Source organism: Capra hircus, chromosome 22, assembly GCF_001704415.2.
Source record: "Capra hircus breed San Clemente chromosome 22, ASM170441v1, whole genome shotgun sequence".
Classification (NCBI taxonomy): Eukaryota; Metazoa; Chordata; class Mammalia; order Artiodactyla; family Bovidae; genus Capra; species Capra hircus.
The window spans coordinates 16,337,925-16,365,805 of record NC_030829.1 but is presented as its reverse complement, the minus strand read 5'-3'; the positions used below and the strand labels follow the sequence as shown (position 1 = coordinate 16,365,805).

The following is a 27,881-nucleotide window of genomic DNA, read 5'->3' as shown; positions in this document are numbered from 1 at the left end:
TCCAGGACAAATTCATCAATAACCAGTACCTTTCTTAACTTACATTCAGATCAGATTTCAGAGTTTCATTTTCTTTTTTGCAGTTTTGGAGGCTTTTTGAAAGTTGGTCAATTTCAAACTTCATTACTTCTTGTAAGTTGTCATAGGAATCCTGTAGGCAGGTTTTGCTCTCAAGCAGCTTTTCATTTTCTAATCTTTATCAGGAAAACATTTTTACAAATGTAAATAGAGATGTTAAATGTAGTTCTGCTTGCCAGACTTATCTGCAGTTCACTGATCCCATTTACAGACCATTCCCAACTTACGGAAGCCTGACTGATGTAAAGCTTCTCACAGACTTGTGTGAAATGGTCATGGTGCACACACACCAGTGTGAGGGGGATGGAGAAGACAGGGTGAATGTGTCAGCCTGCAGCCACCTATTTCCTTATTCTTTCTCCCATGGAGTCAACCAGACATGCTTAATTGATTGGTAATTTCGGGTGATGAGACTCATTTAGGGAGGTCCAGACCTAACCCCTTTGTAAGCTAAAGACTGGCCACTGACTTAATTTTGTTGCTAGCTCAACTCTATTCACTCAGCACATATTCTCCAAATCCAGGAAGACTTTTCAAGATGGCAAATGTGGCTTCAACCTGAACAAGAGAATAAATTCCTTCAGGATAGAACTATCTTTTTAAGTCATATGATTATTATTTACTGCTTTTTAGGTTTTCACCCTCTTATTCTGCTTCGCAACATACTGTGACACACTCAAACATTAAGAGTTCATCCAAGAACTAGTAAACAATGAACTGATCTCTGGACCACTCAAAACAGATGTCCCAGCTTGTATACAGAAGGCTAACAGATCTGGAACTATCTGGTTCCACAAACTCCAAGCAGAGCAGAAGCAGCAAATTATAAATTGCTAAAGACCATACATACAGGGAAGGGGAACATATGTGTTTATGATACAAATTGTATATATAAAACAGATCAAGTAATTCAAGAGTGCAAAAAGATCATACAAAATTCATTGATGACAAAGCCAAGATAAGATTTCGTGATTTAGATGTTCAAAACAATGCCAGGTCTAAGAAAAAGGAACACTGATCACCAGCCTTGGTGCTCGCAGATGGTGCAGGGGAGTGGAGGCTGCACAAGCTCAGCACAGGGTCCCCCCTCCACTAAAGGATGGCTGCCAGGCAAGAATGTGGGCCCAGCGTCACCCACTCGTTGGATTTTTAAGAGGATGCTGAAATATGGATCTTTACAGGAAAGATCTCGATTTTTTAAATGTTATGCTTTTTTTTTTTTCAAAGTCACACTGGGGAACTTTCCTGGTGGCCCAGTGGTTTGGACTCCAAGCTACAATCCTTGGTTGGGAAGCTAAGATCCCACATGCTGTGCAGCATGACCAAAAAATTTTTAAAAAATGGAAAAAAAAAAAGAAGTTAAAATTAAAAAAAAAGACCTGACCACCACACTGGTTAGGCAGGCCTCAAGTTTTTGTCCTCTATTTTTAATTCCTTACTGCATATTCAGAAATCACTCAAGCATTACAGATTTTAGTCTTTGAAAAGTCTATAAAAATGAAATTCAAGGTTGTCTATTAGTAGCCTTTCTAGAGCTTTCTAGAGTGAGGAGTCACACTCATATCACACTCAGAGCATCATGATCAAAATGTCCACTATTAAATTATTGCAATACTCAGGAAGAAGCATCAAAACCATAGGATAGCTTTAAGTTATATTTTGCAAAAGGCTGAAATTAGTAAGAAAAAACAACAGTGGAAACAAGCAGTTTACATCTTTAGGATTACTTTGTTTCAAGATGACCAGCACTAGACTAACTAGCCAGCCTCCGGCGTTCCAGTGGACAACGGGGACTACTACTGATCTGGTCTACCCTGTACTGTCCAGTAAGAGCACACCCTTCCTTCTCGAGAGGGAACAGGCACATCACCCAGGCTAGGCCAACCCTTGGTAAATGACTGGTCCAAAAGTAAGCAGATGACTCTAGCAAGAATAACCGCAATTTTCTCTGGGATTGATATATGGCAATTGAGAGACACTATTTCTTCGCAGGGATTGTTACACCAGAAGACAGAAGATGGAGCTGTCTGAGGCAGTCTGTTCCCTGTCAAAAAGAGGAAGGTTCTCAACAGCAGAAGAGAACAAGGGCAATACACAGAGGGAAAGAGAGAGCCGAAGGAGGGAGGAAGAGAGGAAGAAAAGCTTGGCAGGGGTGGTGGGCAGAGAAGGGCGTGCATACTGACAGTATTGTTTGAGACTCAATCTAATCTGTCCCTGAAACCAAAATCTCCTCTGGGGCTTCCCAGTATCAATAAATTACCATTTTTCCCCCTGTGGCCGCACATGCTGGGCCCCACCTGGAACAGAGTGCTGGGTCTTAGTTCCCTGATCAGGTGTCAATCCTGGGCCCTTAGCAGTGAAAGCACAGAGTCCTAACCACTGGGCAGCCAGGGAAGTCCCAGTAAATTACCCCTGAATTTTTTAAACTAGCCTGAGTTGGGTAAACAGCACTTGTGCTTTAAGTAGTCCTAGATGACAAGCCAATCAGGCAACTTGAAAACAGAACAGAACAACTCTACCTGACGTTATCCAGTTGAAGCTGGACCTGCATGTGTCTTTCGGAAAGGCTGTTGAGTTCTTTCTCCTGACTCTCTCTGAATAAACTGTACTCCAGTTTCACTGAAGAGAGTTCCTTGTCTGCAGAATGAAGAACGACTCGCAGGTCATGTACCTCGCTTTTCAAAACTAAAACAAAGAACACAAAATAAATCTTAACAGGCTTTTTGTCACATGTGTTTTTACAAAACAGGCAAATAAATTTGATAGGTACCCTTCACACAATCAGCAAAAACAAGCTGAAGAGACCATTTTGAATGTAAAAATGTTGAACTACTAAGTGGGAGGTATCCAGGAACACTGAGATTTCTATTTTCCTCCTCTCCCTCACCCATGGACTTTGGTATGTTGTTTTAGTTGCTAAGTTGTGTCTGACTCTTATGACCCCATGGACTGTAGACGGCCAGGCTCCTCTGTCCCTGGAATTTCCCAGGCAAGAATACTGGAGTGGGTTGCCATTTCCTTCTCCAGAGCATCTTCCTGACCCAGGGATCGAACCTGCATCACCTGCATTGATAGGTGGACTCTTTACCTCTGAGCCACCAGGGAAGCCTGAATTCTGATATATTCCTATCCCCAAAAAAGTTAATATCTGACCTTCACATGTAGGTCATTTCATTTTTCTACATTTCTCCTGTAGAATGTGCATCAAAATTCTTAATATAAGAAAAAATGCAAGAGATTTTAACATACTTTAGGTGACCTAATCTTTACTTATTGAAAACCCTTTGGAGATGTACCAGAACTTTCCAACATAGGTTAAACACTCTGGTCTTCTAAAAAATTTTTTAATTTTTAATTTTAATTCCAACTGGAATTAATTTTCAATTACTACTGTAAATTTTCAATTTACTACTGTAAATTACTTTGATAAAAGGAGACATAAACTGGAAAAATTGGGAATTAAATGATATTCCCACATCTACAAATATATACAGATATATAATTTATGCTTTTTTTATCACTACTAAAACTCTTAAAACATTTGTCATATACATTTAAGACACTGCATTTTCAAAGTGGTCTTCAAACTTCAAGCAAACATTTGTATCATATTTTTTGAGAGCAGTCTTAGAGAAAATGACCCTTTATATTACTATTACTCATCACTACTGCTGCTGCTGCTAAGTCCCTTCAGTCGCGTCCGACTCTGCGCGACCCCATAGACGGCAGCCCACCAGGCTCCTCTGTCCCTGGGATTCTCCAGGCAAGAATACTGGAGTGGGTTGTCATTTCCTTCTCCAATGCATGAAAGTGAAAAGTGAAAGTGAAGTCGCTCAGTCGTGCCCGACTCTTAGCGACCCCATGGGCTGCAGCCCACCAGGCTCCTCCGTCCATGGGATTTTCCATGCAAGAGTACTGGAGTGGGGTGCCACTGCCTTCTCCATTACTAATCTAGTCTAATTTAAAACAAAAGGACCAACCAACTAAAAACAGAGACACAACACTAAGCCATATCAGCAAAAGTTATTGAATTACAGCATTCAGATTAGGAAGCTCCCAGTGTTCAGACTCACAGTCATTCTTGGTCTGTGTGTCTTGAAGCTGCTTTTCAAGGACGTTCAACTGAGAGAGATGCTCCAGCTGCTGTTTGGTCCAATCAGTTCTTTCCGATGAGAAAAGCTTTGGGAAAGAGATCAATTTACTGGAAGAGGAATACTGGCAAGCTAAAAGACACACCAAACAATCACTTTGTTTCTGTTTTTCAAATGCAGTTTTAAATTCAGACTAGGGGTATGTGTCTCCTTATCAGAGGAGTCGCTGAAATAACAGAGTAAGAGAATACAACTCAAATAGACCTTGACCCAAGCTTCCTAAGTCACTTCCTTCCTGGCAGGTTCTTACTTTGAGGTTCAGACATTTTCTGAGGTCACGCTTGCAATCTCACCTCCTGCATCTGAGTAGAATGATGTTCCAGTTTGTCAATCTGCTGCTGAAGCTTTACATTTTTATGCTCTTCTTCATCCAACTTGACCTGAAGGGCACTCATTTGTTCCTGCAACACAAGAACTTCAGGGGTCAGAAATTCTTTTAATGCATCTCAAACATTCCACCATTTCTCCTGCATTAAAAAATACACAATGCAAAACCACATATGGACAAAGGTATCAAAAGCCAGTATGGAGCCAAAAAACAGACTATACTGATGATTTCTCATGGTTCAGAATTATACTCGTGGCCTGTCAAAGTTGGTAATTGAAGCACAAAGGAAACAATCGATTAAAATTAAAATCAAAGGCTAAATCAGAGCCATCTTAAGACTTCTTTGATGCTTCCTCAAGCCTTTATCGAGTGACCTCACCAGAAAGGCCTCCATGTCCATGAAAGGTAAACTTTCAGAACTTGGGGTGATGTAGCTTCAAGTCTTACTAGACAGTAGAAAAACTTGTACAAAAAATAAATCACTGAATTCTGAGGTAAACAAACTTCATGTGTTATTTCAAATATACAGAAAGCTGTCTAAAATTTGAACTATCATAAGATTCTTTCAAACTATTTCATCTTCTTTAGCATATATAAGTGTGTCTTATAAATCAGTTCTGGAACTAGAAGCTAGAGGCAAACTGGTCTTTTTATACACAAGAGAACCAAACCCCAAGGAGACCAGAAGGTGACTTGCTAAATGCTGGATTAAAAGAACAAGAGTAGGCTGATTTCTAACCCAAGGACCTTACATCCTTAAGAAGATATGATTTTGATACTAAACAGGTTCAAACACTGCAGATTACCAAAGAGTTAAAATGATGAAGAAAATTTATTGAAGTGAAAGTCTATTTCTTTCTAAAACTGAACATTACCTGCACCATTCTCAGCTCTTCGGAAATGGCTTCAAAAGCTTGTTCACTCATCTCAGGAGGCACTGGCTCATTTAAGATATCATTATCCAAGTTGCTAGAATTCTGGGTTTGCGCAGAGCCAAAGCTCTCTGGTTCAGGGCTGAACTTCAGTAGTGGCCGAGACCTAAGTTGATAAGCCTTGGTTGGTGTTGTTATGATCTGCAGCAAGAAATTATTAGGAAAACAACATTGGCACACATGAAAAGAATAACTTATTTAGTAATTATGTGAACAGAGGATAAAATTACAATTCTATTCATCAAGAGAATAGAAAAAGTATCCTTGAGAGCCAGCACAGAAGAAAGGCCCATGTGGAAACAAATTTATCAATTCAAAGCAGTCTCAAGCAAAACTGTCATAAGATTTTTAAAAGTAAAACTTGATAAGTCAACACAAAAACTTCATACAAAAAAATAAATGTGCAATAAGTCACTATTAAAAAGAACAATTTAGGAAGACTTCCCTGGTCAATATAAAAATAAAAGGGTATGGTCATTAAAACAATGCATCATTATCATGTTATCAGTCAGAACACTGGAAGAAAATACAAAGTCCAGAAACAGAACAATTTATATATGGAAAGTTCAAATTAGTGAGGAAAGTAAGGTTGATTTTAAAAAAAGGTAAACCCAGAGGTCATACAACTTAAAAACAAAATAGCAGGGACATCCCTGGTGGTCCAGTGGCTAAGAGTCAGCCCTTTCGATGCAAGGAGCCCAGGTTCATTCCCTGCTCAGGGAACAAGGTCCCACATGCTGCAACCAAGAGTTTGAATGCTGCAACTAACATCCAGCACAGCAAATAAATAAATATTAAAAAAAAATTTAGACACCACTGATTTAAGCTTCAGATTACCTACCTTCAGTGTTTCAGCATGAATTTTACTCAGCTGAGAAACTTCTTGCCGCTGGCAGACTTTTGTTGCTTCCAAAAGGTTTTCAAGATTAAGGTTCGCTTTTTGCAAAGACTGAATCTCTGATTCTAATTCCACCTGCCTTTTTCTAATAGATAAGATAAAATGGAGTATTTCAGGTAATAAGGAATGCCATACATTTGTAGAGTAGTTTATACTCTCACATAACTTTATATTATCCCTTTAATCAGAGACTTTGGCAGATTAATACCCTCATTTTCCAACTGGGTGAGGTACAGTTCAGAGATTGATGACTGTTTAAAGTATTCAACTAGCAAATGGTATGCTCCAACTCAAAAGCCCGAATAATTCAACAACAATTCCATGTGACACATTATTTTTAAAACAAATATTTCTTTATCTTTTAGAATAGGATTAATCTTAGTAATATATAATATGAAGGTGCTTTATCTGTTTTCCTTTATACAGTATATCAAGAATGTTAACAAAACTGTAATTTCTAAAAATACCAATATAATTCATAACAGAAATGATTTAAATTTTGTGGTCAGATAAAGAATTCACAAATGAGTTTAACAGATACTCATCTCAATAGGTATATCTCTCAAAAGATTTGTATCACCTAGTTTACTAAATATATTATTAAAGACTAGAAGTTTAGGTCAATTGTACCTCAGTTTTTAAAAAATGACTGAAGAAAAAGAAAAGAGCAAGATGCAAGCCCTTTTGCTTCATGTCAAAACAAGTTAGCTGCTATATTAGAATATTTAAGGTAAATGCTCAACTAAAATCCTAACCAGGTTAAACACTAGACAAACCAACATTAAAGGATACTGAAACAGTAAGTATGAATGTGTATTTATACTTTACCTAGTTAGTTCTTTGAATTCTTCATACTCTTGCTTTGAATTATTCAGCTCTGTGTGAACTTGTAGGAGTTGTGCTTTTAACTTCTCAGTGTTCACTAATAAACACGGCTCTTTCAGAGCTTTTGGGGAGAATCCTTGCTGACCTGATAAGGAAACAACCTGGCCTTTGAAAGACAGAAAATCACAGAATATAATTTCTAAGTTCTCTGCCAAGTATCAATTTTGAAGCACAAGGAGGAAAAACAAAAAATCATTGGAAAATGAACCCTAACATACAAGAGCCTGTAACTCAAGAGGAAACAAGATACAACAGAATGTGTTGAAGAGTATTAAAAGTTGTTTTTGTGAAGCTGTGAAGCAACAGGATGAACGGGCATATTTAAAGCAACACTTTTTCCATTAAGAGAAAAGAACAAATAATGACTGAAGTATAACACCCACACTGCTGGATAGAGAAGTATCACCAGTTGCATTTTGCATGAATTAGTGTTAGCAGTCAATGAATTTTTAGCAAAGGAGATAAACAGCAAAGGCAGCCAGTCCAAAGAACTTGGTATCATCTACCAAGTAAAAAATACTGATTTTTAGGAACTCCTTAGATGACTGAATTTGTTGAAGAAAGTGTCACTGAGTTTCAGTATGGGAAAATACCACATAAAAATTGTTCAGAGAATGATGTTTAGAAGATAGTGAGGTTTAGAAATTACCATTAGTATCTTTGGAAGATAGTAAGTTAAGGTACTATCGAGGCCAAAATAGCCAATGAAATATAGAGCACTGTAGGATATATAATACAAAGAATCTGATTTTAACTTTACATCTAAAATCATGGTCTCTCTACAGGCCATATTCCAAGAATTTTATTCTTTTGTTAATTCATAACAGAATGGAAAAAGGCTTGGAAAAGGAAATTTTAAAAAGCATTTTTTCTTTATCACTGCAGTATAAAAAGATTAGAATTATCTTCATTTCAACTAAATTCATTTCAACCTAAAAAGAAACAAAGACTGAAATATATGATAAAAGGACACGAAAATACTCAAAGAATGAGCAAACACAGATTGTCACCAAATCCCATAGCATTAATACCAGTAGCTGCCAAGCCTGTAAGTTAGATTAGTACTATCTAAACCACTTTTCAGAGAGTAACAGTAAACTTAAAGAACTAATGTATAATTAACAGAACCGAGTGGCAAGATGACCCGCAAACAAGACATCAGGATCAAAAACTGTGCTGGCTGGACGGTGTGTCTGACTGCTCTGACCAATCTCTCACACCATATAGTTGTTCATCATGGGGATAAACATCTCAGCTCTACAGTCATTCAGATTGTCATTAGTTAAGCACTTTTCAAATACTTAACACAGGAAAATTCCATTTAATAAAAATGTAAAGTATCAAGATCTGTAAGACAGAGATATAGGAGTATTCCCTTGCTCATGGGTATCTATTAGCCTACATGAAGAATAAGTAGGTATATAGGAAATTTGCACAACAAGTCTGGAGGCTAAAGTGCAAACCCTCAGGGCAAGGCAATATCAAGGTCCTTATAAACAATCTCCCTGCCCCTAGAAGACATGTTTACAACAATCATGTCTTACTTTTGTCATTTTTCTCTGTTCCAGATACTTCGAAGAAGGCTTTTTCTAGGACTGCAATGGTCTGGGCATCCATTTCGTGGGCTCTTTTCACAGGCTCTAACAGTCTCAGTCTTCTGTTCTCCTCCCTGAGGGAATGATTTTCCATAGCATATTTTGCCACTCTGGGGTGGTGCTCTATCTGTGACATGGAAGAATTAGAGACATATATTTACAAACGTGACCATTTTAGAGAACAACTTTTTCTGAAAACCAACAGAAAACACACTGTGGACACCACAGCAACTAAGGAGCATCTCAGTTTTTATGATCAGACTGAATATGTGCATATCCTACAATTCTCAGGTCTATGTTTGGGTCTGAAAATTCAAAACTTCTCCATCTACTCTTCAAACTAACCCAGACACCTTCGATAAGCATACGGGGTATACCCTGTGGCAGACTCTTCATGCAAGGGAGACTGCTTCAATTAACACATGAAAATAATAAGAAAACTCTCTGCTGACTACAGCAGAATGCCCCTCAAGATATAGTAAATGAAAAGGTTGAGGCACAAAAAAGTGTATATGGTAGCTGTCTATTGTGCACAAAAGGAATAAAAGCCAAAATATCTGTATTGGTCTGAAAATGCATAAAAACCTCTTGAAAAATGTACACTCTGCTAAGAGATTATCTCTGTTTCTTAATAATGTGCCTGGTGTTAACTATCCATCCTCCCAGGGAAAAGGAAAAACAACAAAACTTTGATGAGCTCAACTGCAAACTGACTCTGATAACCCCAACTGCCCCTGAAAGGAACTGTACCTGGCCTGCCGGGGCTGAGTGCTACGGCAGCAGTATCACAACTTCCTCCCTCTTCCCTGCAGGTTTTACTATTTTAGAAAAATGGGATGTGTGTGTGTGTACGCACATATGTAGTGGGGTGGGGGGCTGTTTGAATTATATAATGATACTGTCAGTTCAATTCATTTAACTCACTTTCTCTTGCATTACATTACAAGAATTTGCTGACCAGTTTGGTGACTGACTTATACTTGTCCTGAATCTCTTTTTAGAATTACTGTGAATGTCACATACTCACTTGTTCTCGCAGAGTTTGAATCTCATCCCTCAGTTCCGACAGCAAACGGTCCTGCTCCTCGGGCAGAAAACTTCCCCGGGATTCCTTATGGAGCTTTTCCAGGCGCATTATTTGATCCTCTCGGAATTTCACGATCATTTTATTCGACTGAATGAATTTCTCCTTTTTGAGGGTGAGATCTTCCAATTGCATAACTTTTTCTACCAGAGACTTAAGAAGTTCAAAATTTGATTAGACATAAAAAAATAACTGGGCTTCCCTAAATTTCCACAAACCAAGCAACAAACACTAACTTCACATTTAATCTCAAAGTCAAAATTAAGTGTTTCAGTCTTCCTTTGTTTTACTGACTTTTGCCATTTATTTTACTCAGAAAAGTTCCATACAGTGAAAGCCTAAAATATCTTGAATCCCCTTTATAGTAAAGTTTCCTACCTTCTTTTCCTGTTCAGATTTCTTAAAGAATAACATTGCCTCTCGGAAATACTTGATGTAGTTAGTCTCATCTTTATCTGTAATGGGTCCAGTAAAAAACAAAAGGAAATAGGAAAAATGTTTTATCTCTCAAATTTTAAGAATAAGCAATGAGCTGGAATAGCCTTTGATGGACTGCTCTCTATTACTCTAAAAGAATCAGACTCTCATCAACACATGATGAATTTCAAATTAACTCAGTCTACAAATTAGCTATTCTTTGAAGAAAAGTAAGTCTCTGATACCCAATTTAGTAAACATATAAAGATTACATGTGACAGAATCCAGAAGTGGATCTGAGTGATTTACCAGTATCTCTTTTTTTAAGCACTTATTAGGGATGCATTTTTAAAATTACTTCTACACCCCCCTCCCACCACATCTCACAGAACTCAGCACCTGCAGTAACTGTGAATTCTGTAGTAACCACGTCTGGTTTCTATGCAGGTGAAATAAACAGGAACAGATACTCGTGGGAAATCTGGATAGCCATACAGTGCTGTGCCTGTCATCAGAGGGCTCCCATACTACATCCACACCCAGATCTCCTCAGCTTAAAGGACACTGAGCTTATCTTACCTACGGTGTGCAAGCTTTCTGGTAGCATCTGCCCTGCAGAAAGCTGGGCCAGTTGCTCTTTGAGTCTCTTCACTTCAGCTTGGAGCTGGGTCACGTTTCCTTGTGTGTCTTCATTTACCACTGCCTGTTCAAGAATGGTTTTTTTAACCATTAAAAGAATGCTTTATGAGTCATACAGTCTTGTGTTTATGTTTGTTTCGCATGGTTTGTATGGTTTGTTTATATGGTTTGTATGGATGAAGCCCAAACAAATTGACACCTGCCTCTCACCAAGAGTCTGAAGGCTTCCAGAATTGGTGTGCTGGCCGGAGGGGAGGCTTCTTTTCCCTGTGCCATCACGCCTAGAACCAGAGACTCTCTCCCTCCCCTCCCTATGCCCCACTTAGGTCTCTAATCTGTTTACTAGCCCTGGGCCTTGCTGGGCTGGTTCACTCCTGAAGTGAAGTGAAGTGAAAGTCGCTCTGTGAAGTGAAGTGAAAGTGTCTGACTCTTTGTGACCCCATGGACTATACAGTCCATGGAATTCTCCAGGCCAGAATACTGGAGAGGGTAGCCTTTCCCTTCTCCGGGGGATCTTCCCAACCCAGGGATCGAACCGGGGTCTCCTGCATTGCAGGTGGACTCTTCACTGAGTTATCAGGGAATCCCGGTCCACTACTGGGGTCAGCATATACGCACCTAACACTGCTTCTTCCTGCGACCGACAGCCCCACCCCATCAAGAAGGGCAAACACTTCCCTTGGTGTCCCCTCCCCGTCTTTGCTCACTAAAGAGGGGTGAGAACTGCAGGGCTGGCCTGAGCTCCCCTGGCTCCACCCTCTCCAGAGAAATTCAACCCTGTGTCTTCCTAACAGTCCTCATAGAAGGGGAAGGTGGTTTGACAACTCCATTTGTGTTTTATTATCACAGTAAATGCTCTTTCAAAGAAATGTCTTCTATCAGAAGGCTTCTAAGGAGTTTACAGTCTCACAAAACCCACATGGTGTTAACAAGACTCAAGAGCTAATGGGGACTTCAATGGTGGTCCAGTGACTAAGACTCAGTACTCCCAATGCAGGGGGCCTGGGTTCTATCCCTGATTAGGGAACTAGATCCCACATGCCACAACTAAGACTTGGCAGAGTCAAAAAACTTTTTTAAATAATAATTTAAAAAAAGGCCAAGAGCTGAGTACCAACCAAATCAAATACCCAATACTCCAGAGTGAGAGGGAAATCTCTGACAGCCCCAAGCTTCCCATGTTCCTCTCTTAGGCTGGGTCTGCCCACTGGGAAGGACTGTTCACTCTTAAGTCTCCAATATCTGAGTCACTTTTCCCTGGGAGGCTGCAGCAGAGGACTTACCATTGATAGTGACTAGTATAAGGTTCCTAGTTTTCTTATTTCATATGTTAAGAAGTCATTTCCAGTTGCTTCTGCTTCTTAAGGACAGCCTCATCACAAGGCACTCCTATACACTATGACATCACAATCTCACATTGGTGATGTCATAATTCTAATTATCCCTGCAGCTTTCCATTCTCCAAAAACTTCTGGTAAGTCCCAAGAGATAGGGTCAGGAAATGCTAATGATTTCTCTTCCTTGTATTAGAGATATCCTACAAAGAGGTCATAATCCAATCAAATGACTGAGTAACCAGACCCATACTCTTCTGACTTATCCAACGGAAGAAGCATCATGAACCTCTTTGCTTTTACCATGATGAGATGATCAGGGAATCTATTTTGTGGGGCAAGAATGACCACTGTCTCCTTTGAAAGAGAAAGGAAATTAATTTGCTAATATATGCATTTTGATTCTTCTGTTTAGAACCAAAGAGGCCTCCAACCAAACCTCTCCAAAACAAGCGGGGAACTCCTTGGTCTTTTGACAGTCTGCACCAGGGGTTAGCCAAGTGCTGCTTGACCATAGCTGTCCTCATGTGTTTACACAGCATCTACAGCTGCTTTCTTACTAAAAAAAGCAGAGATGAGTAGTTGGGGCAGAGACCATACAATCCATAGTCCAAGAAGCTGCAATTATTTATCACTTGGACCCTTTACATGAAAGCTTTTTGGACCACCTGTACAAGAATATCAAATAAACTTATTTTTTTTCCTCTTTCTTTTTGGCCATGCTGTGCAGCATGTGGGATCTAGTTCCCAGATCAGCAGAGTCTTAACCACTGGACTGCCAGGGAAGTCCCAGAAACGTCTGGTATAGAAAGAAAAACAAGGAATCCCTGGAGTTACAGACAACTTGAAAGACAAAGTTTGTCAAGGTCATCAGAATTCTCTTCCTAGTGGATCCTCTCACCCTTAGCACCCAGCTCTGCTAGCATAGTTTAGGTACATAAATTTAGTCTCCAACCCAATTACAAAGGAAAAACTTTCCCTTCGCTTAAGAAAAAACAGGCCAAATAATAATGACCATAAGATCTAATCTAGGTCTCAAATTACACGATCTATACAGAAGGCTAGAAAAGATGAAAACAGAAACCTTGCTTACAGTTAGGCTTTCACAACAGAGAAATAAATAAAAGTAATGTTAATTTCAGGGCAATTACAAAAGTGCCAGCTTCAATATATTTTAATATATATTTATTATATTTTAATATATTTTTAAATTTACTTAAACATACTCAGTATTTTACCTTATTTTTAATCAGCTTGGCTCTTTGAGCAAAATTAAGTGTTGATAGGGTTTCACCAAAACACCTAGATCCAGGATGAACATTTGCAATTATGACTGTTTTGGCATTACCTCCAAGGGAATCCTGTTTAATGATATAAATGGCACACATTTCAGGGGAGAAACCAAAAGATACGACATAAACAAACCTATCTATGAAACATAAAGACTCACAGACGTAGAGAACAGACTTGTGACTGTCAAAGGGGAGGGGACTAGGGGAGGGAAGGACTGGGAGTTTGGTATTAGCAGATGTAAGCTATTATACATAAGATGGATGAACAACAAGATTCTACTACATAACACAGGCAACTATATTCAATACCCTGTGATAAACCATAAAGCAAAAGAACATTAAAACAGAATGTCATAGTGAGCATAACCAAAAAAGGGGCTCAGGAACCCAGTGATCTACTTTACCCGGAGTAAGAAGGTAAGTTTGGAGTCTCTGTAGCAAATATGTCTCTGTTTTCCATTACCCACATCGACAAGCGCAGTAATCACCTGGCCCAGGCAGCTCAATGATCGGTTTATGTTACCTGCTTCCTAGGGTGTTAGGGAAAAAGAACAAAAATTGAGATGCACTGATTTCTTTTTAGTAATTTGAATTAAAATATACCTAGCAGGGTGGTAAGTCTGAATGGAAAGGCAAGACAGGGACAATGTTAGTTAAGGGTAAGTAACTTTTCAGCAAAGATGTCCTCAACTGTGCCCTAACTTTCTCCTATTGAGGCACACATTGCAATTCTAATACTATTCAAATTCAAACATAAAAATCATTGAAGGAACAAAATACTGTTATCAACTCATGATTGTAATAGTTTTCAACTGACCTATAGGCAGGGATAAAATCAAGAAGAGAATAGATGAAAACATGTTAAAGTAGTAAATTACAAGCATATTTTTCAAGCCTTTTTTATGTTAAAATGTTTGCTACATTATACAGGTATGGTAACTAACATCCCACTCCCATGTCCCACAAAGCTATTAGTGAACATGTTATAGATAAGAGAACATTCAGTCTAATTCTGTAAATTCGAATTTACATATATCAAATGTAAATTAGAATTTACATTTATTATATGTAAACAAAATATGTCCTTAAAAGAGTGGTTTGGGGAGGAAAATGTTTGGGTTAAACCTTTTACTTTAGGCAGCGTATTTTTGATAACTGAGTCTGCAGAGATGGGAGTATAGAAAAAAGAGAAGAGAAATGGAAATTATTAAGCAAGATGCACTGAGTTCAGAGCTGCCACACTGTTACCATTCTTAAAAGTGGTTTAGGGCCACAGTCGCGAGCACTGTCTGTGGAGCTGACTACTGCTTGAATCTCAGCTCAACTCAATCACGTGCCCCTGGAAAATTTACTTCTGTTTCTTCAAAATAGAAAGGATAATAGTATCATGTCCTAGAATTCTTAGAAAGGATAAATAGTTTTATATGAAGCATGTAGAATAGACCCAGCATATGTCCTATTATGAACATATGCTATTTTTCTTTGCTTTATGTCACCATGAAACACAAATGTGAGACAGCCTGAAGCTGTCTGAGAGCTCAGCAAGCTCAAATCCTCGCTTTCAAGGCAAACAGCACACTCTCCTCCACCATTTCTGACTCTTGGCTCTCTGCACCCATATACCCTAACATGTGGAATCACACACTTTGTTGACAGTACAGGTTACAATACACATGCATGTGTGCTCGCTCGCTTCAGTCACATCCAACTCTTTGCGGCTATATGGACTGTAGCCTGCCAGGCTCCTCAATCCAATGGAATCTCCAAGCAAGAATACTGGAGTGGGCTGCCGTCCCCTCCTCCAGGGGATCTTCCCTGACCCAGGGACTGAACACACGTCTGCACTGCAGGCAGATTCTTTAACCACTGAGCCACCTGGGAAGACCACAACACGTATATACGTTAGTAGTTCACATTGCCGAGAACCTCTGGTAATGCCTTAACCTAGAATGAAGTCCTTAACCCTTAACTCAAGAACTACTTCTTTCCCACGCTTCCCCCAAGTAAGGGGCATGTCATGTCCTCCTTCCTCTGAACCCTGCTACCACTCATACCATCGGCCCTTTTGGGTGACAGTGAATTCAAATACTCTTGCTCCTGACACTTGTCATATCCCATGTATGTTTCCTGTCCCTACACTACAACAGAATTTTCTATACCTTTAGGATAGAACCAATTTCTTAATGCTTTGTAGCCATCAAAATACTGAGCTTGGTATTGACTTCTAATTCTCAGTCAAGTTGAACTGAAGACCGTAATTCCAATCTTACCTTTAATCTCATGCCTTCTGCATGGGTGTCCTTTTGCCTTTCAGATCCTGCCAAATCCACCAGATTGAGAAGGGAGGTCCGTATATTCACTGTTTCATGGCTTTTCTCCATTGACTCTACTGTAATTGTAAAGACTGCATGAGACCTAGAGGATTCTCTATTCATTGATGTCGAGGCGACACGTCTGTTTCTCCACCCTCCAGACAACACCTAGGCAAAAGGAAAATACATGATCCCAACTTCCACGTTTTCACAACAGCTACAAACATCAGCAGGAAATCTGTAGAGGGTGGTGTGAGACTACTGGTCTACTGAGGAACATATGCAAGTATGCATGCTAACTTTCCTTTCCCTTTCGTTTTTTGTTTCTTCTCTAGGTCATGAGACCAAACAAGCAGGAGATCAGAAGGCATAGGATCTAGAATGGGTTTTGCCATTTCTCTATTTGTATTAACGCAAGTCGTAAAATCTCTCTAAACCCTTTTCTTAACCAAAACTATGAGAAGTCAGATAAAGTAAATCTCAAAATTACCTTCCAGCCCAAAGCTTTGTCAGTCCTTTTGGTCTACAGAGTGTTTGTTTTTACTTCCTATTCTGCCGGGAGCCAGCACGGGAGATCCCACCCATGACAAGGTGACGTGGAGAGGCCTGATGGGCAAGGCGAGTCAGGCTTCAGGGTTCCCCCTGGGTTTTCCTGAGCATCTACCCTGAAACCAAAATCTGTCTGTTTACTGTCTGCTATACTATACTCTTCTGACATTACCACCTTTTCTCTGCAAAGAGTTAATTCAGAGCTCCAGTTAACAGTCTCCTGCATATAAAAAGAATGTTTCGGCTTAACTGACCGGGCTTTACAACTTATGGATTGTTTACAGCCCCCAACTGTGAGAGGCACGAAGCTCAAAACATCTTAAAGATATTAGAGCCTTTTGGAGCTAAGAATTAGTTTGGTGAAGAGTTTGTTGAGCTAATGTTTGCCGCCAGGCCTCCATATCCTTTATTTTTTAGGCACCTGAAGGATATTAATCAATGTAATTGGGATATAGAAAAAGAAATATAGTAGTTTTGATGTTAGCAACACTAGACTTTTGAGTTAATTAATTTTCTCTTTGTTATAAATCACTGTACTCCTTCTTCATTGTTATAAATTGTTGTATCCTTGCTATGTAATAATGTAACTTTATTTAGTGCTTTCTGAAAGTGGCACCAGACTTTGGGAAGAACAACACTATAACCCTTATCAGAAAAGGGCCATAAAATGTTAATTGGCCTTCTGGCCAAAAGATGATGTAAATCACCTAAGACTTATGTATACAACTAGGTATGCAGAGAGAAAGCCTGGTCTCAATAAGAGTCAGGGCGGTTGACACTGCATAATTTTGTATTATCCATTGATCCCTATGTATAATTAAAAGTATAAAAAGCCTTCTGAACAATAAAGGACGGACCAGTTTCTCGGACTAGTCTCTTGAACTAGTTTCTTGGAAATCTGGCTCCCCCCGTGTCTCTCTCTCTCTCTTTCTCCCTCTCCTTCCCTCTCCTTTTCTTGCTGAATTCCCATCTGGAGCGGGGAGGGAGGCTCGCCATGTCTACTTATTTGCCCTGGCTTCTAAGATCCGTGAGAGAGGGAGCCCAAGGCGGGGCACCCTCCGCTATTCAAACGGGAACTGGTGGCCCAATGTAGATGGTGCAAATCTCTTGTCCTGAGATCTTATTAGTTCTCCACATAAACCAAGTTATTCAGCCTCTTTTCTCCACTAAATTTTCCTACTACACTATTTCTTCCTAATCTCTCTTTCATATTTCTAAATAAATAAGTTTTTCCTCACCACGCCGTCTCCCCTTCGAATTACCCTGGACCCACCAGGGCCGGACCCCGGCACTATTCCCTGTGGCAGGCAGGCTACATGAAGGTTCAGACAGCAGGCTCTAAAATCAGATGAATACCAGTTCAACCCTTGTCTCCACTATCTACCAGTTGTGTGGTCTGGGGCCAAGTGATCTTTTCAAGGCGCAGTCCCATATGTGTAAAATGGGAATGTGGGTACCTCCTCACAGTGCAGAACATCTCAAACTATAATGTGCACGCTAACCACCTAGTCCCACTAAAGTTCAGATTCTGATTCACTAGACGTGAAGTAGAGGCTGAGATCCCGCATTTCTAACAAGCTCCCAGGTGACACTGATAGTATGAGAACTACATTTTTGAGTGGCAAGGTCATGATATGTATCGGATAAATAAAGAAATTAGTCAGTCGGTCGGTCAGTTCAGTTGCTCAGTTGTGTCTGACTCTTTGCAACCCCAGAAATTAGTAGCTTACCTTAAAAAGCAGATAAAAAATTAAATGAAATAATATATACAAAGAAGTTAGTATAGGCTTCAACACATATACTCAATGAATAGAGCTGTTATAACCCTATTAACCAGTCACAGCATAAAAATGAAATTGTTTATACCTTTTATTTTTTGGTTAATTCATGCTTCCTTTTCATAACACCAAATACTGTACATTAAATACCAGATAAATAATGACATTTACACAGCTGCAAAGAGAAAGAGCAATCCTCACTCAAACATGAGACAAATTTCAAAATACTATTAGCTTAAAAAAAGTGTGGGACTTTCACGTGGTCCAGCAGTTAAGACTCTGCACTCCCCATGCAAGGGGCCCAGGTTCACTCCTTGGGGAACTAGATTCTGCATACCACAACTAAGACCCGGTGAGACAGATAGACAGATAGTGAATGAATGGAATGAACAATACCAAACTAACCCAAAATCAAGGGGTCAAACATCTATTTTAACAAACGGGAAATTTATAAAATATGGTCATACTCTTTTTTTCTTTCCTTCTCATGAACATCCTGGCTGTGGCTTTACAAAATATCTTTAGTAACACAGTTCTTTCTTTCTTCACAGCATGCTATGTTGTCTGCGGAGCAAATCATTCAAAGTAGGGTACCTGATAGGCTTCAGCCGCTGAGGTCACCACCTGTTCTACTGCACCAACAACGAAGACCCCCTTCTTAATGTGCTCCCTTATGTACAGTCCAGCTGATGCAGAGTCCAGCAGGTCATAGATGTGCTCGTTGTAGATCTCAATAAATGAACACTTACAAAGAAAACTCTTTCCAACTCCAGCCTGTAAAAGAGAAGCCTGGTTTACTGATATTGTTTTCATGAGTTCATCCCTACCTTTCATGAGCACTCATCTTTCACTCACTTCACAACATATAAATTTCCTACAATATTATCCTTTACATGATACAAGATACTTAAAAGTCAGTTTTAAAACATAGGTTACTAGTTTCAATACATCATTAACAGTTTTAAGCAGCATCAAATCGTGGTCCCAGGAGCCCTGACGTTTCCAACAGTACCTCGGAACCAAGATAGGGAACTAGGACTTGAGGGTGCCGAATGGGGAATTCCATTTTTTGCTTAATTGAGGTATAACTGACATAGAGCATTACACTAGTTTCAGGCATACAACACAATGATTTGATATTTGTATATACTGCAAAATGATCATGAGTCTAGTTAACATCCATCACCATACATAGTTACATAACTTCTTTTTCCTTGTGGTGAAAATAGCAATTCCATTTTCACCTGTCATATACTGGACTTCCTCATAAGTGTATCTCAATCAACTGTTATATTTTCCAAATGACAGAAAATAAGGCATTTTAAAAGTCTCTCTTACAAAAAATAAATAAAAAGCCTTGCTATAGGATTTTTAACCACAGAAATGCATGTGACTAAATCTAATTCACTGGCACGTAATATGCTTGTCTAACTGCAATGGTAAGAGACAGTTTCTGCAAAGGAGTTAAGTGGTAACTCAATGTTATATATCAGTCTCCCTGGCACATAGGTAGTAGAATACAGAACATTAACGGCTCTTAAGCCTGGAATTCACTAAGGTAACGATGCACAATAAAGAGAATGGCCCAATCTGGGAGCTAATGCAAAATGGAAGCCCACGTAGCCAGAACGACAGAGCCACACCACGTGTGAAGCAAGATCATGGTCAGATGGTAGCGGGTAAAGCAGGTAAAGATGGCCCATTACTACTGTCAGCCTAGGCGCAGGTAGGTGATATGGCTTTATGAATCTGTTTTCCTCAGTTAAGATTTCCTTTACACTTTCCTTTTTGTAAAATCTGAGTGTCTAAGAAGCACTACTTTCTACTTTCTTTTAATGTCAGGTCAAGGATGATGCATGTTTTATAGACTAAAAACCTTTAGAAATAGAAAACTCAGAATCCTTAATTTTATCTTGAGAACCGAAGGATTTTTTTATACCACTCTAGCCTATCCACGTGTAGATGACCAATTATACCCCTCCATGTATCATGAACTATTAACTACTCAAAAGTAGATATTGCATAGAATTCTCTTTATTTTTACAATAAGTTTTACCTTCTCTTTTTCGTGTTCAATTAAGGAAAACAAATATTCAAAACTTCGAGGGATTACTCCTCTCAGATTATGAGAAAAATTATCAGATTCAGATGGTCCTAAAGAAAAACATAAAAACACAGATATGTAACTGCTCATTTTTATTCTGTAACAGGAGTCCTTCAAAATGGCAACAGTGAAAGACAATTTAACAGAAGACACATTGTATAATCAGTTTCTTCTGGGCTCCCAAGCAAGTTAATTTGTGGTAAGAGATGGCATAAGAGAACCAATCAACAGGTGCATTATAGTCACTAAGCCATTTGAAAAAGCAGCTGTTGTTTGATAAATTTAAAAATCCACTGAAGTCCCAAGCTTGAAATGTTTCCTTCTGCAGATATCAGAATCAGCAGAAATAACAGGCAATTATACTTTACTGTTGCATAAGACAGTCGTCTCGGATGACCTTTATATACTGGCAGTGTGGCCACGAGCTCATTAAATACTTACTCTCTTTGAGGTTTTCACTATAAAGTGGAGATAACAATGGAAATAACTATCTCACAGGGTATAAAAATTAGCCTTAGCTAACTATCTCACAGGGTATAAAAATTAGCCTTAGCTAGCATTTTCTTAATTGGGCAATAAAAGCCAGGGCGGTAACAAAGATACTGTAGGAATACGTCACAAGATTTCTATACAGAGAAACTGAAGAGGAACCCTACCCTTATTTTGTTAACACTGGAGAAAGCGGGAAATGTAGTAGATGACTTTTTGGAATATTAATTCAAACAAGCTATATTTAGCAGAAAAAATTATATAGCTTCTGCTGCTAAGTCACTTCAGTTGTGTCCGACTCTGTGTGACCCCACAGACGGCAGCCCACGAGGCTCCCCCGTCTCTAAAAGTTACTGTACGTATTAGTTAATTACACCTTAGAGACCACAGGAACTAAGCAAATGCTGGTGTATGCAAGAAAGCTACAGAAAATAAATTTTAAAATATTATCATCTTGATGTGCTATATCTAAAATATATTAAATGGACCTTGTAAACTGTACCTTAAATATATGTGTGTGTGTGTATATATACATATGTATATAAACACAAACAGTAGAAAAATGGAAGAACATAAAGGATAGAATATTAGAGTATGTGCAGATAATTTTTTAACATTTTCCTGCTAAATTCTATACAAAGATATTCAGCACACTCGTTACAGTTACCTTATTCTCGCCTAGTCTCCTGACTCAGCTCGCAGCCCTCCTTCTGCTCTAACCCCTTCTTATAGTCTCTACTCCATTCAGCTGCCTGAGTAGTACTTTCAATTTAACTTCATTTCGTGCAATGCTTCTTAAAAACAAACAAACAACAAACCTTCCCATGACTTCACATCCCCTCATAAAAAAAATCCAAAATCCATGACTTGCCCTCTGGCTACAATTCCAACCTGCCCCTAATTCTGGAAAATTCTACTCTAGCCCCATGTGTCTTCTTGCTGTTCCCTGAATACTTTTCAGCATACTCCCAAATTGGGGCTTGCCTGTGAATCTGCAGGGACAGCCCCTCTGCAGAAGATTCTTCTCCTATAGTCTCAAGGTTCCTTCTCATTTCATTTGGTAAGTCTCTTTATTATTTTTTTTCTTTAGCCATGGACTTTATTGTCTGAATATTTCCAATTATTATTCTATACACAAACGTTAATTTCTTACAAAACACTGTATTCCATATTGCTAGGTCACTTCACTCTTCATTTTATGTCACATTTCCATCAAGAACTATTTCCCCAAATCACAATCTGCCTGATCGTGTGTCGTTGTTGTTCAGTTGCTAAGTTGTGTGCGACTCTGCGATGCCACAGACTAGCCCACCAGGCTCATCTGTCCATGAGATTTTCCAGGCCAGAATGCTGGAGTGGGTTGCCATTTCCTTCTCCACAGTAAGTCTCTTCAAATGTCACCCCAAGAGGCCTCTCTGATTCACCAACTAAAACAGTACCCCCTGCTCCTTTTTATCCCCTTATTTTTCTTCACAGCACTTATCATTGCTGCTGTTCAGTCACTAAGTCATGTCCAACTCTGCAACTCCATGGGCTGTAGCCCACAGGATCCTCTGTCCTTGGGATTTCCCAGACAAGAATACTGCAGTGGGCTGCCAGTTTCTCTTCCAGAGGATCTTCCTGACCTAAGGACTGAACCTGCATCTCCTGCTCAGCAGGCAGATTCTTTACCAATGAGCCACTAGGGAAGCCCATAGTACTCATTACCTCTGGCTTAAGCACTAGATATTTATTTGCTTTCAATTGTACATCCCCAACATGAGAATTATAAGCTCCAAGAGAGCCTTGACACTGCCTTCTATTTGAACAGACCACCAGAGCCTTGAAGAGTGCCTGGCATATTTTAGTACTCATTTATATGTATGTTGCTGTAATTTCGGAGAAAGGAAGACTTTTCTTACTAAAACTTACAATTCAGAAACCATTAAAAATTCAACCTGAAATTCAACCATATAAAAATAAACATTTTGGCATAAGAAATACTTATGTAAGCCAACAGAAAAAATACTAGAGAAAAACCTGTCATTTGTATCATAGACAAAGAGCTAATCTATTTTATGAATCCCCACAAATGAGTAAGAAAATGATAAGCTAATTTTTAAATAAGAAAAACAGCTTGAATGTGCATTTAACAGAGAGGCTATTTAAATGTTCAATAAATGTATAAAAGGTGGTCAGCGGAAATCAAGGAAGTGCAAATAAAAACACGATGAGACAGTACCACACACACTCCAGAACAACAAAATTTTTAAAAGGACAATATGAAGTGTGGACATGTGCATGGAGCACTGGGAAATTCCACACTGACACACCTCTATCATGGCCCTACCTGCAAACGCTGGACGTACACATACTATGAACCAGCAAGCCCACTCCCAGAAGTTTACAGTTCAACAGAAATGAATTTTAAAAGACACATACAAGAAAAAAATGTCCGTAACACCATTATTCATGGGGTCTAAAACTCTCTAGCAACAGCAGAATGGAAAATGTGGTCTATTCATACAATCATATATTATACAGTAATGGAAATAAACTACTACTACATGCAATAACATGAGTGAATCTCAGAAGCTTCATGCTGACAGAAAGGCTCCAGACATAAAAGGGCAAACACAGTAAAACGTCATTCACAGACGTGCAAAAGCAAGCGAGACTAGTGACGACAGAAGTCAGAGCAATGCACGCACCGTGGGGGGGGTGGGAGCAGCTACTGACTAAGGCTCTGGGTCAGAAGAGTGGTTATACGGGTATATAAATGTGCAAAGATTCATTAAGCCCTCTTCAAAAGTTGTTAGTTAAGCACATATTCTGTGCTAAGCTTTGACCTGGAAACAGCCAAAAACACAGATTTCACTATTATATAATGGAAGTCGCAATCTGACAAGAACGTGGGAAATGACCCTAATTTCATGAGTTCAACATCATACACAGAAAGTATGACTTTCCAAAAAGCATGCTAAGTTCTGTTATCACCAAAGAGTGGACTAAGCCAGTAAATGTTAATCTCTAGTTTACTTACCCATCATGGTAAATGTTTTCCCTGAACCAGTCTGTCCACTGTAAAAAAGAATGTTTTATATATTATTTTCACACATGAAACTTAGAAGACTACCTAATTTTAATACGGTCTACTAGTATATACATTTTCGCCACAAAGAACTAATTTTCTTTCTTTCTTAAAATTTATACCACGTAGAAAGTGAATGATCCATTTTTTTTCTCTTATTCTACTACTAAGAGCTAACTACTCTGAATTGTCTGATTAGTCCTTCCAGAGTATACAAACACAGCCATCAGAGTTTTCATTTAATTTTTATTTACAAAATTGGAATGATGTTATTCATACTTCTTTGCAATCTGTTTTTTTCCCCTCTTAATTTTATTTCAGACATTTTTCTACATGGGTAAATAGAAATCTACCTCTTTGTGTTTAATGGCTATGTGGTACTCCATGAATGTATCATAATTTATTGAACCAGAACCAACTGGACTTTTTTCCTAATTTTTTTCTGTTCTAAATAATGCAGCAATTCTCCTAAATTCTACCTTTAAAAGATACTAAGATACGGTCATACTAAAAATAAAACAATTAAAAACAACCTTATGCTATAGGCTTATTTTGGATAGTGTCATAATTTCTCAGGTACCCTGAGAAACAGGGGTAACAAACAAAATGCAAAAATAAAAATTTAAGTTGAATATGGTTGTCAGTTAGGATGATAAATGTGTTTAGCTTGGATTCATAGCACAAACATAAAATTTTGAGTTTAATTTTTGGTTCAATGCCCCAAGAGCTAGAAAACAGCGTAATCTACTTGTTTACCTATTTCTTTTGGAAGCAGGTTGGAAATAAGTTCTTCAGTTAACTCAGAATGAGAAACGGATATTGCTGAGTGCCCTACTTGAAAGTGAAGGGGACACTATTAACAATAACTTTAGGAACTTCCTTGGCAGTCGAGTGGCTACGACTCCATGCTTCCAGTTCTGGGAGCTCACGTTCGATCCCTGGTCAGTAAACAAGATCCCACATGTCGCAACCAACAACTGGTGTGGCCAAATATATTAAATAAATAAATATTTTAAAAAATAGCTCATGAACCAGTAAGTATGCTCATTCAACCAATAAATCAATGCTCACTTCTCTCCATGTACTTCTCCTTTCTACCCTCAACTACCAAAAGTAATTTTCAAAGTAAATACTATGATTAGTATGCCTACAGGAAACACTTTGAAGATACATAATCTCTGGTTACTGGGGATTTCATTTTTGAGCTTTACCACTTAAAATATTCTGTGAGAAAGAATCCTTTCTTCTCTTGAGAAGAAATATGAGAAAATGGTTAAGTGCTTCACTGATGAAGAGAGAACGTTTAGTTCTGCAGAACACAACTGAAAAGCAAGCATGAAAGGCAAAGGGAAATTTTCAAGGAAGAAAGTGTGTGCAAGATGAACCCAAGCTTCAGACTTCTGGATTTTTATTTACTTTTATTTTGAGCCTATAAAGGATAAACCAAGGGTACATATACACACACAACAATCAGCTATTCAAAATGAACTATATAATTCACTACATTCTAATAAAAACTTCTGGTTCTAGACAAAATTAGGAAGTCTGTTGCTAGAAGAAAAGGAAAAAATAATTATAAAATTCACCTTGTATACCTGCCAAGATTGTCAGCTTACATGCTAATATTAAATATAGAGCAATATTTGAAGGCTGCCAGTACTTAGAAATTCACAATCACTGTGCACTTTATTTATTTTGGCTGCACTGAGGGGTCTACAGGATCTTAGTTCCCTTTCCCCGGAGAAGGCAATGGCACCCCACTCTGGTACTCTTGCCTGGAAAATCCCATGGACAGAGGAGCCTGGTAGGCTGCAGTCAATGGGGTCACTAAGAGTCGGACACGACTGAGCGACTTCACTTTCACTTTTCATTTTCGTGCATTGGAGAAGGAAATGGCAACCCGCTCCAGTGTTCTTGTCTAGAGAATCCCAGGGATGAGGGAGCCTGGTGGGCTGCCATCTATGGGGTCACACAGAGTTGGACACGACTGAAGTGACTTAGCAGCAGCAGCCGTTCCCTTTCCCAGGCCACTGCAGTGAAAGCACCAAGTCCAAATAACAGGCCCACCAGGGAATTCCCATCATTATGCACTTTCAATATATGTCTTGAAGACAGTTTGATAGTTTCTTATACTACAGGACCCAGCAACCGTATCTGTAGGTATTCACTCAAGTGATTTGAAAACTTATGTTCACATAAAACCCAATATTCGAATCTTTGTACTAACTTATTCATAATCACTAAAAACTGGAAGCAATCAGAGAAAGACAAAAAGAAAGAAAAAGCTATTGATGCACGCAACAACACAGAAAAATCCCAAATACACTTTACCAAACAAAAAAGCCAGATCCAAAAGGCTACATATTGAGTGATTTCTTTGGAAAAGGCAAAACAACAGCAATGGAAAATATATTAGCGTATCCAGCTGTTGGGAGAAAAAGAAGTGGTTGACTATGAATGCAACAAGAGGAACTTTGAAGGGAAAGGGACTGTTCTCTTCAGGAGGCATGCCAAAAACATGACTCTGCAACTGTCAATACACTATACAGCCGTACATCACAAAGGGTGACTAATAAACAAGCAAAACACATCAAACTAGGATGTCAGAGACCCCAGGATGAAATGCATCTAACTGAATTACAAGTTCATGACACACTGAATTGAAGGCAGTAGGCAGAAAAGAAGCTGACCTAAGTTGACAAAATGAGGTTTTGATTAGAAATTGTAGTCCTTGGGGAAAGAAAGGGTCTGTGCATCAACAATGTACTCAGTAAAATTGTTTCGCACAGGGATCCAGGCTAACAATCTGGAAACTGCTTTACATGTGTACTGGGGCTGAACAAATAAATAAATGGATGATAGCAGTAGGAATCCAGGTTTCTGTCAGCCAGGAAGTTACAGATAAAAAAGAAAGGAAGGTTAGAATGAACCCACGTTGATTCTCAACCCTTGGATTAGTCAGACATCAGCATGAACTCAAGTTTAGCTTACTGTATATATTCAAAAGAAACAGACAGGAACAAAAACAATTGTAGATATGTGTCCACACATGACTCAGTATATGTGCATATATTACCAAGCTCTGTCTCCCTATAAGGCCTAGAAGCAAAACACAGTCCTGCTGGCACCTTTATTTTAGCTCAGAGAGCCTTGTTGGACTTCTGACTCACAAAACTATAAGATAATAAATCTGTGTTGTTTCAAGCCACTAAGTATGTGGTCATTTGTTACAGCAGCCATAGGGAACAAACAGAAGCACTTACTTGTAACCTTGTATAAGAACACAGGGACAACTTACTATGCAAAGATGGTACCATTGTAACCGCTCATGCAAGACTCCACAATGCATTTGGCCACAGTTGAGAACATAGACTCCTATAAATGTAAGCACCAAATATGTTAACATTTTACAAAAATGAAAACATTTTCCCTAAACGACATTCTAAAATATAATAAAACTTGTGTGTAAATTGTCATTTGCAATGTGAAAATTATATCCACTATACAAAAAAAGGCTAAAATATCTAAGATGATAAAACTGTAAACATAATTATATCCATTAATCTGCTACGCAATTATAGATTTAAACCCCACATCTAGACTTTATATAGAAATTAGCATGTTGCACACAATATTATACTGGTATTAGCATAAAATACATACCCCTATATGTTCTTCAGTACTTTTCCCACAAACTTTTATCTGATTTTTATTTTCATTTTTATATACAAGTAGATGGATCATTAGAAAAGACCCTAATGCTGGGAAAGACTGAAGCTGGGAGAGGGGGACAACAGAGCATGAGATGGCTGGATGACATCACTGACTCAATGGACATGAGTTTGAGCAAACTCCGGGAGATGGTGAAGGACAGGGAAGCCCTGCGGGCTACAGTTCATGGGGTCGCAAAGAGCTGGACACGCCTGAATGAGTGTACAACAGATGC

General features: G+C 38.8%; 1 protein-coding gene across 2 annotated transcripts in view; it reads right to left on the bottom strand.

Annotated features, from left to right (window-relative positions):
• KIF15 (kinesin family member 15) overlaps positions 1 to 27,881 on the bottom strand; it is a 58,768-nt gene that overhangs the window by 20,888 nt on the left and 9,999 nt on the right. The window contains exons 4-21 of one of the 2 annotated variants that reach the window (XM_018038442.1): positions 27,234 to 27,310; positions 23,888 to 23,925; positions 20,329 to 20,426; positions 18,867 to 19,046; positions 15,904 to 16,113; positions 14,038 to 14,163; positions 13,580 to 13,702; positions 10,948 to 11,071; positions 10,330 to 10,406; positions 9,895 to 10,104; positions 8,817 to 8,994; positions 7,216 to 7,357; positions 6,331 to 6,472; positions 5,433 to 5,630; positions 4,523 to 4,630; positions 4,152 to 4,257; positions 2,598 to 2,763; positions 44 to 194 (exon numbers count right to left, since the gene is read on the bottom strand). In XM_018038442.1, the coding sequence (XP_017893931.1) occupies positions 44 to 194; positions 2,598 to 2,763; positions 4,152 to 4,257; positions 4,523 to 4,630; positions 5,433 to 5,630; positions 6,331 to 6,472; positions 7,216 to 7,357; positions 8,817 to 8,994; positions 9,895 to 10,104; positions 10,330 to 10,406; positions 10,948 to 11,071; positions 13,580 to 13,702; positions 14,038 to 14,163; positions 15,904 to 16,113; positions 18,867 to 19,046; positions 20,329 to 20,426; positions 23,888 to 23,925; positions 27,234 to 27,310 (2,454 nt within the window). Of the gene's footprint in view, positions 1 to 43; positions 195 to 2,597; positions 2,764 to 4,151; positions 4,258 to 4,522; positions 4,631 to 5,432; positions 5,631 to 6,330; positions 6,473 to 7,215; positions 7,379 to 8,816; positions 8,995 to 9,894; positions 10,105 to 10,329; positions 10,407 to 10,947; positions 11,072 to 13,579; positions 13,703 to 14,037; positions 14,164 to 15,903; positions 16,114 to 18,866; positions 19,047 to 20,328; positions 20,427 to 23,887; positions 23,926 to 27,233; positions 27,311 to 27,881 lie in introns of both variants that reach the window. The other variant, XM_013973464.2, reaches the window with a different exon arrangement.